The sequence below is a fragment of the Phaenicophaeus curvirostris genome, chromosome 10 (genome assembly GCF_032191515.1).
Source record: "Phaenicophaeus curvirostris isolate KB17595 chromosome 10, BPBGC_Pcur_1.0, whole genome shotgun sequence".
NCBI classification, from domain to species: Eukaryota; Metazoa; Chordata; class Aves; order Cuculiformes; family Cuculidae; genus Phaenicophaeus; species Phaenicophaeus curvirostris.
The window spans coordinates 15,508,464-15,529,148 of NC_091401.1; the positions used below are offsets into that span (position 1 = coordinate 15,508,464).

Consider the following 20,685-nt stretch of genomic DNA (forward strand, 5'->3'; position numbering starts at 1 on the left):
GTCTTCAGTTGCCCCACTGGGCCTCAGCCCTGTGCTAGCCTGACCAGATGGAACAACATAAATCAGGTGGAGTAGCCCACACCATCAGACTTTCAGGAATGTCTCTGAGCATGCCCTTCACTTGTCCCTCCCTGCAATCTGCTGGAGGTCATTACTCCTGTGACATCAAGATGTGTGCTATCAGGTCCTCACCAGCATGGGTATTGTAAGAATTGTCTTCTGGTTGAGGATGTGTGTGACAAAAGGTGTCTGTGACCTGGCCAGTAGCCAGCAGGTGTCAAAGTCTGTGCCTGTTGTACTGCTCGTTGTCATGCAGACTGCTGATATGTGTCCTCTCTTGCTTCAGGTCTTAAGCAACATGGGAAGAGAAGACTAAAGTTCCATCATGATCGGAGGCTTATTCATCTATAATCACAAAGGAGAGGTTTTAATCTCTCGAGTCTACCGGGATGACATTGGGTAAGTCCTTCTGTTGCATCCCTGGCCTTTGCATTATTATCTCATTTTGGTGCAGACAACAACCCAGAGCTGCTTTGTTCTGCATTAGCTGTGCATGCATGTAAAACTGCAACTCAATTTGCTGCTCTCCAGGCTTAGTTCAGAAAAATGTTTAAGCCCTGGTCACCTGTAGATGGTAGTGAAGGATGGCCTGCAGAGTAACCTGGGACTTTCTTTTAGATGGGAGAGATCTGGCTGTTAACTCCTAACGCTTTGGCAGGGTGGGCTGCCACTACAAGAATCTACAGCTTCACTGTTATTGTTTAAAACTGATGGGACCAGTAGTGTGGGAATTACCTGCCATGCACTATAACCAGGGCTCTGAATTAGTTTCAGCCATAGGTGTCTGGCGTCAAGTACAGGCATGCAGGAGGCTGCCTACGGTCTTGGAAAATTATGTCTCCAAGCAGACTCATAGTAACCAGGACCGTACACTAAAAGCTGGCATGCAGTCCTGCAGCCTTGTGTGTGAAAAGCTTACATTCTTTGGGTAATTAAAGTTGTGGGAAGCACTGAAAGACTTCAGTAAGTTGTAGGTGTCTCCTTGCACTTCACACGAGTGTTATGATGCTCACTTAGACTGGCTCTGTGCCATCCTTAGGCTGCTAATTCCCAGAATGGACCTTACTGAAAACTCAGTGTCTTATAGGCGATGGATAGTGCTGTAAGGAATCAGATATCAAGTGATGATGCAGCTTGGACAGAAACCTTAATTGGGTTTCTTGCACAACACTGCTTTTCTTAGTGGATTTTCATTACTGGGAGACATTAGGTAGAAGTTAATAGTTGAAGTTAACAGAGTTAAATCATAGCTAATGGAAGCAGGACTATGGTAGGTGTTAAAGTCCAGTGAGAAAGATCTTTCTGACCAGTTCAGGAATAAATGGTTTGTACCAGGTCTCCACAATGAATGGCGGTAGGATGTGCTGCAAAATAACTTGTTGCCATGAATTACAAACTGTCAAGCCAGTCTGCCTTCCCACTGCTCTAGTCTGCAGGACCTGTCCCTTCTGGTCATGGATTGTCTAGCGGAGGTTGAAAGTTTAGGTAGAACTAGTGTCTAGTCAAGGCTTGCACTGTTTTGTTGGTGGATTAGCCATCCACGCAGTGTCTGTAATAAGGCCTCACCTGATGAGCTGTAAATATCTTGGCTTGTTCTAAGTCAGCTAAGGCAGAGTAAAGTAGCTGTTCTAAGGTTGATGGAGTTATTCCAGGATTTAACACAGAGTTGAGCCAAGGAAACATTGTATTTCTGAAGCAGAAAACTGCTGGCTACAAAGTTTTGCTTCTCTTCAGCTGTACTAACTCACTTTGGTCTTGAGTACTTGTTAGCTGAAGTTCTTCAGAGCCATTTGTATGCCTCATCTGACTTTTGTGAAGTTGCCCTAGGGAACAGGAACACCAGTGACTGAGCCGTGCCAGTCTGGATTGTGGGTAAACACTAAGAATACATTGCAGGGGGGCTAGGGATGCTATTACTGCAGCTATTACTGGCAAAATTTGGGGGTTTGTAGCTTGCAAACTTAAAGCGCTTAGAGACGAGATTGTGCTCAAAGTGATATTTATTCAAGAAGGCCTCATAATTTAAAGGGCATTCTGGCTATGGAGATGTAAACTGGGGAGTGAAGTAGCTATTTGTAATGTAGTGATATCCTGTAGCTTTTTCTCTTGGCTCATTCCTCTTATAAAGTGAATGACTTGCGTTCAGTACGTGATAAAGTACTTCCTGATGGCTGGCCAGGCAAAACTAGAAAATGGGATTTCCTGCCTGATTCTATCATAAATTTTTTATTTGGCAAAAGATGCTGAAGAGGTTCAAGTGTTTGCTCTGGGACTTCAGGAGACAACATTCCCTTGAGTGAAATCCTCCATTCGGTTCCTGTGGAAGTGTCGGTCTTGTGACACAGTTGGAACTGATGCTGGCTCTTAACCAAGCTTGCTCCCCAAAATGTTGGATTCTTTCTGAAACAGGCCTTGAAATCTGGTTTGGAATTTTATAGTTGTGTAACCTTATAAAAACAAGTTGTTTTAAAATAGCTGTGTCTAATCGTTTGGGGTAATCAAGTAAATGAGAATCTTCATCTGTATAGCAAGCAAGTGAAGTTGGATAGCTACCATTTCCTGTTCTGAACATTAGCATCAGTACCAGCTCTACTTTAAAGCTCATGGTATCCTAACCTTCAGAGGGAGGTAGAGAAAGGAATAGCCATGATACTGTAGCTTGTACTCAGTTCTATAGGAGTTCTGCCTCTAACCAAACAATGAGGAGATAGATTTCTAGAACACTACACAGTTTCATTCCTAAATGGTAGATCCGGAGTGCTGAGGGCTGAGCCCATCCAGCCTGTTGGGAGGTGGGTTGAATGGAAAATACCTGTAGCTGCTGCCTGTCTTCATGTGGGCTCCAAAAGTCTTGGCACTTCCCTTTGGTGTTCTAAAGCTTCAACCCATGCGTTGGGAGAGATTAAAGTTTATCTGTGGTTATGAGAACCTCTCCCCTTGCACAGTTTACAGGTTTAAATAAGTATATGCTAGCTCAAATGTTTATGAGCAAAGCGACGGTCAATGAAGAAACCCTTACCTTGACTTTGTTATAGGCAGAAAAGGCAGAAGTACCACAAAACAAGACTTCCTTTGCTTGCGACTTAGAATGGCTTTAGTGCATGTAGTGCATCTGTCCATACAGCAGCTAGCTGCATGCATAAGCAGCCTTTAAAAAAGCAAAGTACTATGCATTTAATTCAGAGATACCATGGAGGGCTTTACTGCAGTCTTCAAGTGCCTTGTTCTTCAGTGACAGAAGCATTGAGAGAACCTACCTGCACTTAAGAATGTAGCTATTTAACAAAAATAAGCTATCTGAAAATGAACAGCTTACATGATAAACTGCATGCACTTTAAACGTAATAGGCACTTGGTTTCCAAGCTTCTAATACATCATTTTGGCTTCATGGCTCTTGATCCTTAAGGAAAAATAGCAAGCTGGATAGAGCAGTGTCTGAATCTGCAGGATGTGCTGAATCTCTCCAGGCGTGCTCCAGCTCTATCAAACTTGCTGTATTTCCTGTTGGCTGGACCAAGCCAGAAAGCGTCAACCCCGACAGCTTCAAATGACAAGTACTGTCATAGAATTGCCCGCTCAGACTTGCAGTCCTGTTCTGAGGCAGACTGGGAAGAACATACCTCATACTCTGCGATCCCCAGGAGATGCCTCATATTGAGGCTTTTGGGGTTTTTCCCCCCACAAGGCCTGCCGCGTCTGTTAGTAGAGCAGACTGGGTGTGACTGATGTGATACAGATGCAGCTCACCTGGCCTAGTTAGCCCTAAAATTCATCCAAACACAAGTCTGTCCACACTGGCAGCCTGACCATGACATGTCGGCGTTGAGCCTTGCGAGGGCTTCGTTGCTGCCACAGCTTGATACTGTCCATCCAATACCACTGTGGCCTTTCATGCCCAGGAGGTGGGGGAGGGGGTGCTGTTTAGTTTCTCCTTATCTCTTTGGATTCATTGTGCCTTGTGTGTGTGTTTCTAACCCTTTCTCTTGTTGCTGTCACTCCTCCTTTCTCCGCTGGCGCCATTTCTGTCCATCCCATCTCATTGGCTGCTGTAGCAATAGGTAAGAGACGCGTGGTAGGCCATGACTGGCACTGCACAGTGGGCAGTTGGTGTGCTGGATAAGCTGAGGCTTCTCCTCTAGCATGCACCAGTCTGGTAGCTGGTTCTGGTGCTAGTTCTAGTGGATTAGAGCTTGACGCTGGGAGGGCTAGTGCTCCAGAACAAGCTGAACTCCCCTTGCAAGGCTTTGTGGAGGGGAGGAGTGGGGCTTTTAGATATTGTTATTTTGTAGTAGATTAAAATACTTTCTTATGGGGAAACTAAGGTAGAAATTAAATACTTAACTCAAACTTGCAATAAAAACTGAGAAGTATTTGAAGGCCATAGTTTTGCTTATGGGGGAGCGTGTTTACTGATGAAGCTTCTACTTATGTATGCAGACCTTCAAGGAGCAAACATCTGCTGTGGTAGCATACGTTCCTTTCAATATACTCAGTTTTCAAACTTGGAAGTGTCTGCTGGATTGTTGACAGCCCTCAATGCTTGTGAGCGTTTGTATGCCTGTATCCTTTCTTGCAAGGATATTATTACTCTGCTCTCAAACATAGTTCTGCATAATCAGTACCATGGCCTTGATGCTGCAGTCGGAAGACCCACTGTCGTACATAGTCTCTAAGAATAATAAAGCACAACTAGATGAGTCTTGGTGTTGTGTGTAGACTTTTGCTTTAAGTCTTGGTCTTGTCATATAAAGCATTCAGACTTCCTTCCTGTGTTCTTAGGGTTGGTAGACTTTAACTTAATTTGGGGGGTTTGTCCTGGCTTGTAGCTGTAGAATAAGGAAACCCTAGTGTGGAAGAGCTGGCATCCAGAACGCCACTTGGATGTCCCTGTTTACCCAGGAGGCACTTGTTCCCTGTCACTAGTGTATAGGCAGTTTGGATTAAAGATGGCAGTGGCTAGAGGAAGCCTGCACAGCGCCTTTTTGGGACTGTGCAGATCCTCTTTACCGTAAATAGCACTGGATCATCTAGTGCACGTAATGCAGTGCTACCAGTGCATTGCACTGTGGGGACCCCAAGTCAGTCTGCAAGAGACCTGTTCTGAAGCCTGCTAGGCTTGAGAGGATGTGTAACTAGAAAGCCAAAAATGTTCCTAATCCTGCTTTTGTTGCTCTGAGCCTGCTCTCCATGGTGCCTGGGGTATGGAGAGGAGGTGGATCTGAGAGCTAAAGCTCCCTTCCGTGGTGTACCTAGGCACTGACTTCTGTCAGCTGACCCGCTTGGGTTTTGCTGTTTCTTCCTCAGTGGTACATGTGGAAAGAACTGCCATTGAGAAATACCTTGGAGACCACAGCTTGCTTTGGGGCAGGAGTATGAAGGCCTGGACGTGCAGAGTAGACATAACTAGTTCTTTCATCAAAACTGGGCTCTTCTTTGAGCCATAACCTGCTATGGTGTTTGTTCCCGGCTATGGAAATCAATCAGGACTGCTAGCAAAATAATTTGAAGGGAAAGTTCCTTTGCCTCTTAGATGAAGGTTAGCTTCTTCTGACTATAGTTGCACTGTAGTCCAAAACTCCTTAGAGACTAGTAGCGCTGCCTCTCCTTTAGTTTGTGCAGAATTTAATGTCTAACTGCTTGAAGCCTTCACTTGTTCCTCTTAGACATCCCCAGGCACCATTCCTAAGTGAGTTTGATGTATAGTTCAGTGTCAGACTAATTGCATACACAGAACTGTGCAACCAGCTTGTTTTCATGTACGCTGTGCTAACTTATCTTTGGTGATGATCTCGTAGGCGGAATGCCGTCGACGCCTTCCGTGTCAATGTCATCCACGCACGACAGCAGGTACGCTCACCTGTCACCAACATCGCCCGCACAAGTTTCTTCCATGTCAAACGTTCCAACATCTGGCTGGCTGCTGTCACCAAGCAGAATGTCAACGCTGCCATGGTATTCGAGTTTCTTTACAAGATGTGTGACGTGATGACTGCCTACTTTGGGAAGATCAGTGAAGAGAACATAAAGAACAACTTTGTGCTGATCTATGAGCTACTGGATGGTGAGGTGTTTCCCTTATCTGTTATGCGATATTGCACTTGGTCATTTTAAAGCCCTTAGTCTAGTTTGATGTAGTAATAATACTTGAGGTATTTTTTCATGTGTGACTGAGTTCAAAATTACTTGCTCTTTTTTTCTAATGCCACCTATACTGTAAGTGTAGATACTATCTCAAGCCCATAGCCTTGTGCTGGTTGTGGCTTACTTCACTGAAGCGTTGGGAGCTGTGCACTTCTATAAATGAGGCAGCTAACGCTGAACTCCAACTTCTGAGTGGATCCTGTGCAGCCGCAGGGCTATTGTCATACCGGGATATATAAAGAGTGCTGTCATTAGCACCTCTAAGGCCAACAAGCCCAGCTAGTGGCCACGTGGTAGCAGTCACCCCAGGCTGCCATCAGTTGCAACTCTTGGGGCCAGTTTGGAAATGGAAGGAAATCAATAAACCCTAACCTGCTCTGTCCCAGCCCTACCTCCCCCAGTGAGAGAGCTCTGAATTCCACTGTAGAATAATAATACAGTGTCCTTTCAGTTGCTTGTGATATCATCCTGCCTGTGGATATTGCCCTTGAGCTGTCCCTGTTTTGCATAGCATGAGCATTTTGTACTAGCTATGCTTCAGTTTGTTTTCCAGACGAGGCACAGCTTGTGTATCCCTGGGATTCTTTGCCAAGGGTCACAGTGACTGATGGGTTCTCTGCTTCCTCTGGGCCCATTGAGTGCTGTTTCTCTGCTTTAGGTAGTCACTGCTGTCTCCTAGTAGGCACAGTGAGATCAAAACCTGCCAGTGAGGTGTAACTCAGTGTTTTGTGTTAGTGATCGTCTCCCCCCTCTAGATCTTCTGCTACATCTCCCATCTTGTCTCTCTATGAGAGGAGTGGGTGTTAAGTACACTTACTGTCTGTAATTTCATCTGTTTCTCTCCCACACTGGTCATCCTGCAGTGTCACTACTCTGCTGCTATTTTTTTAGGTTTTGGTTTTCATTGCATCTTGATAGAAAAATCAAAACCTAAAGAAAATGTTGCAAAGGTAGATTGTTCTTCTGTTGAATAAACCCTCTTCATCGTCCCTTGGATGTTCTTGGAAAAACTCAATGTGCCCTGTGCACATGCCTAGTCAATATTTAGTCCAGAAGTGCAGTTGCATTTAAAAACCAGCAAATTCATTAGTTGGACAGCTTTCCATCATCCCTCCTCTCCAAAATACTTCACAAGGAATTCAATTTAGCATGGCAGTTTCTTTTCTCTTGGCAAGAAATGCTTCAGCAACACATTCAGAAATTTAATGTGTAAGCAGTGTCTGTGTACAAATTTGCCCTTCTTATAGGAATGGTTAGCTTGGTTGGCACGTTCATACCTTGTGGCTCTGAACTAACCTTCTTTTGCCCTTCTCTAGAAATCCTGGACTTTGGCTATCCTCAGAACTCTGAAACAGGGGCCCTGAAGACCTTCATCACTCAGCAAGGCATCAAGAGTCAGGTAACCAGAGGAATTCGTGGTACAGAGCTGATCTGCTGATTAATTTTCTGCAAGTCTGTACAGACAGTACGTTCTTAATTACCACCTAACCATTTGACCTGCTCTGACTGGAAGTGCCAGAGTAGGTTGAACATACCCTGACAGGGATGCAGCACAGTGGCATCTCATTCTAGGTGACTTGTGGGATCTCGTGTTCCCTGGAGCATGGTGAAATGCAGGAGGAAAGGCCTTGAGCTAGGATAATGCTGGTCCCTTGAATATAAATGATTGCTGGCTTCAAGCTCTTGGTTATGTCAGCTTCTGACAGTGGACAAACATATCTACCTGCTGAGCCAGAAATATGCATGAATCTTGCTGAGCAGGTCTGTTCCCCACCAGCCTTTAGTGCTTTGAGTTGTCAGGATTTCATGTCTGCCTTGTAATGAGGTATTCTTTAGGCTTGCAGATCTTCCTGTCGGGAAGCTGATGATGTGCCGATGCCTGTAAAATCTTTGCAGACCAGCATCAGTACACTCTGAGCTTTCTTGTGTTAGAGATGAGAATCCATACTGTGCATTTGGTACTGTATTAACCCTTGCAACAAAGTTCACATGGAGTTAAAAGATAAAGGGCACCTGGAGAAAAAGCACTTACACTGGGCTGTTCTTGGGAATGTGTTTTAAACTAGCCCTGATCCTATTCCTGGTTACAGTCCTCAAAGCTAGACTTCCCATCTTGGGCAGCTCATGCTCAACCTCTGAAATCAAAGGAACGTTGTACTGACTCTGTCTCATGTCTGTCATAGCTGCATAGCTGTTGTCTGTCTGACGTAGCTGTGCAGCTAGTAATGAGGACTTGGCCTAGAACTTAATCCTCTCCCCTGTGTAGCGGGTGAGCCAGGATAAAAGCTGGGAGTCAGTCTGTGCTGAAGCTGTCTGCAGCAGAGATCTGGGTAAAACTTCAGCCCCAAGGTACAAACAAGGAAAGAGCCTGCCTGGCAAATTCTTGTTAAGGATAAGCAGAGGTCAGAGTCTCTGGAGGCTCAGTTTCAACTCTTATCATCAGCATTGACTTCTTAAAAACTCCTTTTTAAACTTCTAATCTACTGGTTTCAAAACTAGCTGCATCTCTCAAGAAGGACATGAGAGAAAAGCTTCCCCCAAGCAACACGTTTCCTGCTAGAACAGCAAACAGTGTTTTGCAAGAGGGCACGTGTATATCAGTGGCCAGATGTGCGTGCATCCGGCCTCAGCCCCCCATCCTGAGCCCTGTTGTAAATCACTCTGGCCTCCTGAAATCTGACATTTTGGGCAGTCAGCACTCAAGATAGCTGAGTCAGCTCCTGTTCATGGGAAAACTAAAAACTAACCACCACCCTCACTTCCTTCCCTAGCTCTTTTATTTTTTTCTCTTTTGTCTGTTTAACAAACTTGTATGCTGTTCATGTGCAAACCACTGTCACAACATCTTGCTTCATTCAACAGCAGGTTTGATCCTTCCTTTTCAAAGAGGAGTTTGGACTAGAGCGTTGCATAAGCAACCAGTTATTGTGCTCTGTGTTGGAAGTTTGTGCAGCCCAGTTAAAAAAAAACAGAAATAATCCTTGCCAAGCACAGTAAAGCAGGGTCAACAGTTGAAACAGTACTTGCCATGTTTTCTTGTCTGCTCTCTACTCTGGTACATCTGCCCTCCTTCACTTACAGCCATTACATTGGGCCAAAATCTGGGCCTTGGAGGTCTCTCATCCATGTCCTTCTATCCCTGCTTAGTTTGTGGTGGTGCTTTCCTTGGGCTGCTGAATTTAGGAGCAAAACCCACAGTTACAGTAGACTTTTGAAACTCAACTTTTTGACTTTGTGCTCAATGAAAGATTTGAGGTGTACTGAGCTGTTGCCCTCTGACTGCCCATGCTGTTTGGCTGCTGTGGTCTTCCCAGGGCTGGGGATCTTGGGCTGCAAGATCTTCTTTGGTTTGTTGTTTTTTTTGAGGTGGGTTTGATACTGTTGCATTGCTTGCCAAGGGAAGTACCCCTGTGCTCTGGGAATGGGGCAGCCTGGCACACAGATTTTACATGGTGGTGGGGTGCAACATGGTTTCTTTTCTAGTTCCTGTGCAGGAGGTAGCCTGCTACTGAAATAGAATCATAGAATAACCAGGTTGGAAGAGACCCACAGGATCATCGGGTCCAACCATTCCTATCAAACACTAAACCATGCCCCTTAGCACCTCATCCACCCGTCCTTTAAACACCTCCAGGGAAGGTGAATCAACCACCTCCCCGGGCAGCCTGTTCCAGTGCCCAATGACCCTTTCTGTGAAAATTTTTTTCCTAATGTCCAGCCTAAATCTCCCCTGGCAGAGCTTGATGCCATTTCCTCTTGTCCTGTCCCCCGTCACTTGGAAGAAGAGGCCAGCACCCTCCTGTCTACAACCTCCTTTCTGGTAGTTGTAGAGAGCAATGAGGTCTCCCCTCAGCCTCCTCTTCTCCAGGCTAAACAACCCCAGCTCTCTCAGCCGTTCCTCGTAAGGCCTGTTCTCCAGCCCCTTCACCAGCTTCATTGCTCTTCTCTGGACTCGCTCCAGAGCCTCAGCATCCTTCTTGTGGTGAGGGGCCCAGAACTGAACACAGGATTCAGGGAGCGGTCTCACCAGTGCAGAGTACAGAGGGAGGATAACCTCTCTGGGCCTGCTGGTCATGCCGTTTCTGATAGAAGCCAAGATGCCATTGGCCTTCTTGGCCACCTGGGCACACTGCTGGCTCATGTTCAGTCACTGTCAACCAACACCCCCAGGTCCCTCTCCTCCAGGCAGCTTTCTAGACAGACTTCTCCCAGTCTGTAGCACTGCATAGGGTTGTTGTGCCCCAAGTGCAGGACCCAGCACTTGGCCTTGTTAAAACTCATGCCACTGGTCTCAGCCCAGCGGTCCAGCCTGTCCAGATCCCTTTGCAGAGCCTCCCTACCCTCCAGCAGATCGACACTTCCACCCAGCTTAGTGTTGTCTGCAAACTTGCTAAGGGTGCACTCAATGCCTTCATCCAGGTCATTGATAAAGACATTGAACAGGGCTGGACCCAGCACTGAGCCCTGGGGAACCCCACTTGTCACTGGCCTCCAGCTGGATTTAACACCATTTACCACCACTCTCTGGGCCCGGCCATCCAACCAGTTTTCCACCCAGGAGAGTGTGCGCCTGTCCAGGCCAGAGGCTGACAGTTTCTGAAGCAGAATGCTATGAGAAACTGTGTCAAAGGCGTTACTGAAGTCCAGGAAGACTACATCCACAGCCTTTCCCTTGTCCAGTAGCCGAGTCACTTTGTCATAGAAGGCGATCAGGTTAGTTTGGCAAGACCTGCCTTTTGTGAACCCGTGTTGACTGGGCCTGATCACCCGGTTCTTTTGCATGTGCTTCATGATAGCACTCAAGATCACCTGCTCCATGACTTTCCCTGGCACTGAGGTCAGACTGACAGGCCTGTAGTTTCCTGGGTCCTCCCTGCGACCCTTCTTGTAGATGGGCACAATATCAGCCAGCCTCCAGTCCAGTGGAACTTCCCCAGTCTTCCAGGACTGTTGGAAGATGATGGAAAGGGGTTTAGCCAGCACATCCACCAGCTCCTTCAATACCCTGCAGGCCTTGCTGATGTCCTGTATCCAAACTGATGCAAGCATTGGTTCTGATACCTTCCTCCAGCAGATGCTAAATCTGCTCATGCACCTCAAGGTGGAGCTATGCTCCATGTGCTCAGTTCTCTCTTCAGATCCTGTCTGCATCTCTCCAGACTTCATTAACTAGCTGAATGCTGTAATTTTCTTCCTTTCCAAGTGCTTTCAGGGTGTTCAAGTTGGTCATCTCTTTGTTACAGTGTTACCCCGGACCTTAGGCATACTATACTGCTAAAATGCTATTAGTACTTCTTAGAAGTGAGGAAAGAGCTGCCCCAGCTGCCAGAGCCTGGGAAATATGCTGGTAGCTGTGCTTTTAACATAATTGTCATGCTGGCAACTGAGAAGAACAAGTTGGATATTCTTGTTTCATTTTAGCTGACTTATTTGTCCAGTTCAGGGAAGCTCCCAGTCCTGAGAAATTTTATTACCTTTTGTAAGGGACACTCATGCTCCTCGGTTATCTCAGCTTTAGCACTCCCCAGGCATCTGCTTCCAGATCCATCCAGTCACTTTCTTTAGTGATGGGTAGCGGTTCGTGGGACTGATGCTGTTGCAGAAGATGGAAATGTCAGCACATGATCAGTGTGGCTTTGGAAGCCAGAGAACAGGGTATTAGATCTACATGTTCTTTTAAGCCTAAACAAAGCATTAAACAAGGTGGATAAGGAGGCTTTTTTTTGTGGGACAAACAAGGGAGGTGCTTTGTACTGCAGTATTTACCTAGGCAGTTTGCAGGGGAGTGTAAAACTCTGTCTTAGATGTTACATTATGGCTTTGCTTGCTCAGGGAGAGATGGTGCCTGTAGCAAGAGCATGTATGAAACTTAAGCCACTGCTGGTTTAAAGCTAAGATCGTGTACTGCCACCCTGTGGGCCCAGTGCAAGGCTGCTGGGGCAGGACTCACTTCTGCATTCTGCAGTCGTTCTGGTGGAAGAAGCAGAATTAACAAGGATATAACTTTATACAGGACCCAGACTTAAGATGCCTGCAGTCCTGAATGCCTCGTACTTCTCATAGTCTGGACATCTGTGGCATGGTAAACATCTAGAGCTTGCCTCAGGAATGGCAACATGAGTCTGCTTTGTGTAGGAATATTGCTGGGAGTGGTATTTGGCCTGTCTGTCACTCCCTCTGCTCTACCTTGTGTTTCTGTGGTGTGTAATCGCCAAGTCTGAAAAGCCATTTCATTGCTAGGAGTGCTGGGTTTCCTGAGGGGAGCTAATGGTCAGAGACCCTCATCTTGTTTGTGCTAATTAATGATTAGCTGGCCTGCTTTGTTCCTGTCCTGAGGTAGCCTTAGCCTAACCTGCCTCTTTCTCCCTTCCTCCCTTCTCTTGCTATTGACCTGCTTGCCTGTTAACCCTGTGTGCACCACACTTGCTGTTATACATCTACTCTTGACTTTCTGCGTGTGACTGGACCCCGCCTGTAGCATCAGGTAGGAAACTTCCCTGTGCCTCTCAACACAGTCCTTAGCGCTGTTAGGAGACTTAGAGCCTGGATGCTGTTAGATGCATGCTAGGATAGTGTTGGTGTGTAACTCTAATGGCTGCAGTCGTTAAGAAGCCGTCCTTGGGACCAGCTATCTCATGGCCCTGGAGTCTCATGTCAGATAAAGGGGTGAACTGGCCTGTCTCTTAACATGGATTGACGTAACAATCTGAGACATGATTTGAATGTCATTGGTGGAGCCCATGCCTCCCTGCACTTGGATGTAGCATAATGGACCAGATGACACAATGGAAGAGCCTTTCTTGCTCTTTCTTGTTATTGTGACCAATTTGGAGTTAAGCATAGGATTTATTGTAATGAGAAAAGAATGACCAATTCCTGAGGTGTGTGACAGCACTCATATCTAAGTGTGAAAAACAGTTGTGTGTAATAAATGGCAAGCACTTGCTCTTAGATTTAGAGGAAGCTTTCTTAGTCTTAGAGTTTATCTAGAGGTCTAAGATGTCATTTCTTCTCTTCAGACTAAGGAAGAGCAGTCCCAGATCACCAGCCAGGTGACTGGACAGATTGGATGGAGACGTGAAGGCATCAAATATCGTCGCAATGAACTCTTTCTTGATGTGCTGGAGAGTGTGAATCTCTTGATGTCCCCCCAGGGTAAGTAGGAGGTGTAGAGCTGGCATCTTTCTCCCCTTTGAGGTTTGTGAGTGGGGACTTGTGTAAGCATTCTGAACTGCACTCTTCTCTACATCAGGTCAGGTTTTGAGTGCCCACGTCTCTGGCAGAGTGGTGATGAAGAGTTATCTGAGTGGAATGCCAGAGTGCAAGTTTGGCATGAATGACAAGATTGTAATTGAAAAACAGGGCAAAGGGACTGCGGATGAAACGGGGAAAAGGTAAGAGGCATTGGGGTAAAAGCCACTTGCCACCAGGGATTCTTGTAAAAGGGCAGCATTTAGTAGTTTTTTTTATCTGACAGACAAAGCTAATTTCTTCTCCCTGTCAGCTGTTACTGCTTTTTTTCTACTCCTGGATGTGTCAATTGTCATGCAGGCTACCAGCCCGAGGCTCATGATACAGAGGGCTTCTCCACAGGAGGGCTAATGTGAGCAGGTAGAATGTCATCTGTGGTGACTGATGTCACAACTATACATGGACAAGTGCCAGGAGCTCTTCAAGTGTTAAGATTCAAACATAAGTGTGGAGTTGTCACAGATGGGAATATTTCCCCAAGAATAATTCTCCAAGAGCTTGCTTGTGTCTCTAGCGGTTATAGTCAGTGCAGAGACTCTTAAGGTGCAGCCCTAGTGCTCCCAAGGAACAGTGAAGGAATTCCTCTGACTATGGCCTGCTTTACTCAGGCTGTTCCCACCGACTAGAACAATGGACAGACTGGGCAGGCCCCTTTGGCTGACCCATGGGTGCTCAGTGGCTGTGGGGACTGGAGGCTCATCCCTTCTAGGGCCACGGTTACCTTTCTTCCCAGCTGCACCTCAGTCAATACCCATACACCTGGGAGCTGAAAACAGGTCTTATGCCTTTTCCAGACTTCCTGCTTGAGAGATGAAGAAAGCAAAGGGACTGCCATTTTTCTCTCACTAACCATTTGCAACTCAACTGTGTTTCTCTTGGTTGTTTGTTTTGGTTTTTTTGCTGACCCCCAGTGATTTGGGAAGGTAGATAATCTGCTTCAGCTGTGTGTGCACTCTGCTGTCCCTCCTGTCTTGCTTTGTGTGACTTGTGCATGTAACTCAGATCTCAGACACTTTCCATGATAGTTCCTGTAAATTGTGCTGAGCTGCTGTTTGCCTTTTCCCTCAGAACCGAGCCAAGAGCTATCATTTCACTGTCACCTTTAAGCCATCTTTTCTGTACTTGAATCTAGCTGATGAAATGGGTAAGCTTAGGTGGCTGCCCAGTGGGGAGAGACTGTAGTAAAAATGTCATCCACTTAGGCCTCTGAAGAGTCACTAACACTGTCCCAAAGCTTATGTGTCATGAGTGCCTTCACCTGTAAATGTGATGTTTTCCTGAGTCATGGAAGTCAGATGGACAGGGATTCTAGGTGATTCTCTCTAGCTGCGGCTCTCCAGTGAGCAAGAGATTGGAGATGTTACTCCCTGGAAGCACTTAGTTGAGGTGACCTAAAGGGACAGATGCTGCCAGTTGCTTTCTGGCGTCTAGCGTATGGCAGTGCCAAACCCTGAGTAAAGCTGCCTGAGACCTGGAGCAGTGTTAGGCAGCAGGGTTTTCCCAGCAGTTTTCCAAAGAAACTGGAACTAGTTGGCTAACATTGACGGTCATCTGGGCAACAGATCAGGAAAGACTAACTTCCACTAACTACACCACTAGGTTGTGTAGCTAAACAGCCAGTCAGTCTGGAGTCAGTCTGCTTTCCATTTGTGCAGCTACTGCTGGTCATATAGGACAGCTGAACCTCCCTGTAGTGCATAGATTACCTCAGCACACTTGCACGACTATGCTGTTACTCCCAGCAGCTGAGGCAGCCTAGATATTGCAGTGCTACACTGCTGCACATTCTCTACACAGTTACTGCCTTCTCATTTTCTGGTCCCTCTTGGCAGCTGAGTTCTTGGCTGACCTCGTGACCTGTACCAAGAAAGGTATTCTTGAAGATGAGAATCCAGCACAAGGTCAATGCTAGCAGGTTAGGTTCTGGGCCTAGATTGACAGATGGTAGCTATGTAGATTTTTAGAAGTGAGAGAATAATATTCTGATCTTTGGCGAAACAGTTCTGAATCCAACCACCTGCTAGCAATGTGGAAATCGACAGCTGTGAAGAGATTTCTAACAGGAAGGCCCTGAACCTGGCATCTCCTGGCTGTGTGGCAGTGTGATAGCTTTGTGGACAGGAAAGTGTTTTCTCTCCTTTGAACTGTGCTATGAGAAGACATGGGCTAGCAGAGTTCTCCTTGCAATACTGAGGTGCTGCTGGCTGGCAGACCCAAGCATTGTGGCGTTGGCTGTGACAGAAGGGTGCTCCTCTAATCTTTCTCCGCTGGGGAGAGAATTCTTTCAAAGAAGCTTTCTAAAACATGGTCTTTGTGGTGGTGAAACAATGAAGGTCTGAGCCAAGAGGCTGCTCTCCTCTAAATCTCTCCCTGCCTACCCATTACCTGGACACCCATGATGGCAACGCGCTCTGTAGAGTAGTTACTGCCTGGGCAGACTGACTGCACAAGATACCGGGGCTGCAGCTTGCGCTTGCTTAACTGTCTTGTTTTTTTAGCGGCAAACAGTCAATCGCCATCGACGACTGCACTTTCCACCAGTGCGTGAGGCTCAGCAAGTTTGATTCTGAGAGGAGCATCAGCTTCATTCCACCGGATGGAGAGTTTGAGCTCATGAGGTACGGTGATGGGGAGTGAACAGACTGGTGTTGGCGTCTCTCTGCTGCTACAGTGATGTTGGTGCTCTCAGGCAAACTTGCAGCCCTTGTGCACCTAACAGATATGCACTTGCCTTCCTTCTTTGCAGAGCAGAATCTGTAGGGTGTCCCACAAATCCTTCTCTTACAGATACGGTGGAATCCCAGCTGCATGGTTTTCTTTGCCACCATCATAGTGTTGGGTGTGGGTTTCCTTACCCTTTAGCTTGCTGTGTCTGGTTTTTTAGTGTTTAAAACTGGTGTCCTTGAACAGGGCTGTTGTTAGGAACCAGATATAAAACATGGGACTTAAACCATTGCTGCCCTAGGGCAGCACAACCCTTACTGCTGCTTCCTTCTGGCTCCCTTTCTGGCTAGTGTTTCTAAGCTGTTCCCTGTACACAGAGGTTGTCCCTTGAGGAAGGTTGTACAATTTGAGACCGTAAAGGAGTTAAATCCTCCTCAGAGTACACTGTTGCTTCTGTCCCTGCAGATACCGAACCACTAAGGACATTATCCTTCCCTTCCGTGTGATCCCACTGGTGCGGGAGGTGGGTCGGACCAAGCTGGAAGTGAAGGTGGTGATCAAATCAAATTTCAAGCCTTCCTTGCTGGCCCAGAAGATAGAGGTAAGAGAATAAAAACCAATGGTCTCTTGTGCCTGGGAATTCTGCCTCTACTTTGTCCCCTGCTATGGAATCCTCACACAGATGAGTCCTCAAGCTTGTACAGGACTAAGTGAAGTGAATGCCCCTCGGGTGTGTGGTGCTGCTGTGCTGTGGAAGGGAACTGCCATAGAGTAGAGGGGGTAAAAGTTGGGTTTGGTTGCACAGCCACCTTGGCAGCAGCCTCACTTCCTGTAGCAGCTGTCCACTTCATGTCTTGGCCGCTGTGAAAGGCTCATGTTCTTTTGTCTGCATGATCTGATGGTACATTAAGCTGTGAGCTGTATGAGGCAGGCTGAGGGTAGGCTTAGCAGCTAGTCCCGTTCTGGGGAAAGCTTTCTGCCAGGCTGGCTGTCCAGGGCCCAGTACAGCCACACCTCCCTAGATACCCTGGCATCCTTCCTGATTGCATCTGCCTGACACTAGCCGGATTTCCTCCAGCCTGAACTGAAGAGCTCTTCCTCACAGCCGTTGTAGATTCTGAAAATGTGTTTGAACCTTTACTTCAAAGCAAGAAACTGGAGAGCTACCCTAGAATTCCTTGTGATAGCTGGTGTTCTGTGGGCCCTGAGATGAGGGGGAAGGAAGCCAAGGGGTCCAGGACAGGTGATCTTCCCTCTGAGACTGCTCAAAGTGCCCAGGGGCTGTCGTCTTGCCCCTGCTCACCAGACTTTGCCTTCCAGGTCCGGATCCCAACGCCCCTCAATACCAGTGGAGTGCAAGTCATCTGTATGAAAGGGAAGGCAAAGTACAAGGCCAGTGAGAATGCCATTGTCTGGAAGTAAGTGAGTGTGTTGGGTCTGGGGTGCTACAGGGCTAGGACTTGAGGAAGCGGAGTTGATTCAGCGCTCCTGTCTGCCCTGAGCACAAGTAGTGAAGGGGAGAATAAACTTGGGCACCTACTAACTTCTGAGGTTTCTCTGATAGGATAAAACGTATGGCTGGAATGAAGGAATCCCAGATCAGTGCAGAGATCGAGCTGCTGCCCACCAATGACAAGAAGAAGTGGGCTCGGCCCCCAATCTCTATGAACTTTGAGGTGAGTCCCTGTCTGCGTTCCAGGGTGCAGCTAACCTTGGGGAAGCTTTGTCAGTCCATTCCCTTCTGCCCTCATGGGAATTGCACAGGTTTGAGTGCTCCCTGTCCCAAGCTGCCATGTGACTTCCTAATGTGAGGCCAGCCAGCTGGCAAAGGAAGAAAAGTGTCCTTAAAGCTACTAGACTCTGTCACTGTGCACGCGGGGAGCAGGGAAGGGAACAGTGGCTCTTCGTGTCTTTTCTAGATGCATAGCCCAGCAGTCTTCTGGCTTTTGCACATGAAGAGCACCTTAACCCTGTGTTCCAATGCTCTCCGTTACCTTTCCCCTTGTCAACAGGTCCCGTTTGCACCCTCTGGGCTGAAGGTGCGCTACCTGAAAGTCTTTGAGCCAAAGCTGAACTACAGTGACCACGATGTGATAAAATGGGTGAGGTACATTGGCAGGAGTGGGATCTATGAGACCAGATGCTAGCCCCAGCAGGCTAGCGGGCTCCCTCTTCTCCAAGCCATCCTCCACCTCTCCTCAGTCTTCAACTACATCCAGAGAAAACATCTGACTGGCCCCTCTACACCAGAAAGACCCTGTGGCTCACCTTGGGAGCAGACTCACCTGCCTGTGCTTGGTTACTGCTCACACTGCAGCTGAAGTTCAGAGCTCAGTCGCACGCAGGGGTGTGGTCAGCCTCTTGCTCCCCATCCCAGGGTGGGGAAGGGCTAGTCTAACTCCCATCCCCTTGTGATCTTTCTAGGGAACGTCCACCATTAAACTCCTTCTGTTGATGTCTCACTACTTGCATCATATCCTAGTATTTTTGAAGTTCTTGTGCATATGTACTCGTAGAATAGACCTAAACATAGACTGGACAAATCTGAGCTGAAGTTACCCTGGCTTCTGTACTAGCTATTGCTGTTGTGGTAGATGTTGCTGGCCAGTCCAAGATGCCTGGGGTGGTGAGTTTGTGGGGCCTCCACCACAGACGGTGGGCTCACCAGATCTCACCACCACCTTATATTTCCTGCAAAGTCGTCAGTGTAGAGTCCTGCCATGGGAAGGTTTGTGACCAAAATAGATGAGGGTTTAGACTCTTGCTGGTGTGTATGTGGGTGGCACAGCATTTTGGGTCCTCGGAGCCCTTACCCCTGCCTGCTGCTGGCTTAAGCCAGTCTGTCCTTTCCAAACAAATTGGAAACGTGGTCCCTCTGTCCCGGGAGTGCGGGTCAGCTGAGCAATGTCAGGATGGGAACAGGGTCTGTCCTCGGGGACTCTAAAATGCAGCTGGCTGTAAGAGCCTCCTGCCCCAGCCTGCCCTCTCCACATCTCTACCAAATGCTTCTGGACCATAGGAATGCTGCTGCTACCCACAGTCCTGCTTCTGGTAGTGTGGTCTCCATTTTGTACATTTTGTGATTTGTCCAGCTCTGAATCTAATAAAGTCTGTAGAACGGAGAAGGCTCCCTGTGTTGCTGTCGGGGACATGGGGTGCTGGAGTGTGGGCTTGGGCCAGGCTGTCTTGGGCTTGGTTTTGGCACTTCCCCAGTCCTGGACTGCCTGGAGATTTATAGGTGGAAGAAACAAGTGATGCTTTTGCTCATTTCCAGCTGCTGCTTCCACTACTTCTGCTTCCCGGGGGAAGGAGGGTGCTCTGGGCTTTCCCCCCAGGGCTGGCTCCCCAAAACCTGCAGCTAAGCTGAACTGACCCTTGCCACTCATAAGGTGCCCATGCCCGCCTGAGTGGAACTGTGGTGCCTTTGCCCTGTGGGCAGCTGGGAAAGTGAAGGGTGCTTTCCCCTTCCACTGGGGTGAGGAGGGTGCTGTGCCTGGTAGCTGAGGGCAGAGGCACTAGCTGCAGCTTGGTGCGAGCCACTGCAGCAGCTCTGTGCGCTGGGGAATGAGTGGGGGACCTGAAACCCATGTTCTACTCTTAAAAAAGTGAGAGGAAAAAAAAACCCTCACAAGCCCAGGCAGGGAGTAAGCAGCATCCAGATGTGCTGAGACCAAACGTGTGCTCCAGGATCCCTGCTGCCCTGGCTGTAAGTGGCTGCTCCTGCTGGCCCAATACCAGCTCCCGCCCTGGGCTCTGCTTCGCTGGGGGCCCTGGGGCTGTTGACTGACAGCTGGCTGAACATGAGGCAGCAGTGGCCCAGGTGGCCAAGAAGGCCAATGCCATCTTGGCTTGTATCAGGAACACCGTGGCCAGCAGGTCCAGGGAAGTGATGATGCCCCTGTGCTCGCACTGGTGAGGCAGCATCTCAAATCCTGTATTCAGTTTTGGGCCCCTCCCTAGAAGAAGGACATTGAGGTGCTGGAGCGTGTCCAGAGAAGGGCAAAAAAGCTGGTAAAGGGGTTGGAGCACAAGTCTTGTGAGGAGCAGCCGAGGGAACTGGAGTGGTTTAACCTGGAGAAAAGGAGGCTGAGGGGAGTTTACAACTGTCTGAAAGGAAGTTGTGGTGAGGTGGGTGCTGGTCTCTTCTCCCAAGTGACAGGTGATAGGATGAGAGGAAATGGGCTCAAGTTGCCAGTTCAGATTAGACATCAGGAAAAAATTCTTCACTGAAAGGGTTATCAGGCACTGGAACTGATATTGCAATTACCAACAAATAAACTTCCTAAGATTCATTTTTGAGTTTTAGAAAGCAAGTATCCTTTATCAGGCCTGGGCAACACGAGACAGTGATCTCCATCGATTGTGTGCAGTGAGACTAGAGCTGGGGGACAGAATGTATTTTCTGCTTACTTGTATATGTATAAATTTTCCCAGAAATCTTATGCATATTCTACTTCTTTCCAAGGTCTAGTTTTAATTTTATTATGAACTTCACAGTAGGCAAAACTCTTACTCATTTGGAGCTGGCTCCAGCTCTCTGACCTGGCATTTGAGATGAGGAAAGGCTA

The 20,685-nt window shown here is 47.6% G+C and overlaps 1 protein-coding gene across 2 annotated transcripts in view; it reads left to right on the forward strand.

Moving 5' to 3' along the window:
- AP2M1 (adaptor related protein complex 2 subunit mu 1) overlaps positions 1-19,242 on the forward strand; it is a 29,801-nt gene extending 10,559 nt beyond the window's left edge. For both annotated transcript variants that reach the window (XM_069865337.1, XM_069865336.1), the window contains exons 2-11: positions 347-459; positions 5,857-6,122; positions 7,519-7,601; positions 13,222-13,357; positions 13,455-13,596; positions 15,952-16,071; positions 16,583-16,718; positions 17,438-17,535; positions 17,682-17,793; positions 18,130-19,242. In XM_069865337.1, coding sequence (XP_069721438.1) covers positions 386-459; positions 5,857-6,122; positions 7,519-7,601; positions 13,222-13,357; positions 13,455-13,596; positions 15,952-16,071; positions 16,583-16,718; positions 17,438-17,535; positions 17,682-17,793; positions 18,130-18,264 — 1,302 coding nt within the window. In that variant the 5' untranslated portion in view covers positions 347-385 and the 3' untranslated portion in view covers positions 18,265-19,242. The remainder of the gene's footprint in view (positions 1-346; positions 460-5,856; positions 6,123-7,518; positions 7,602-13,221; positions 13,358-13,454; positions 13,597-15,951; positions 16,072-16,582; positions 16,719-17,437; positions 17,536-17,681; positions 17,794-18,129) is intronic.
- The last annotated feature ends 1,443 nt before the right edge of the window (positions 19,243-20,685 follow it).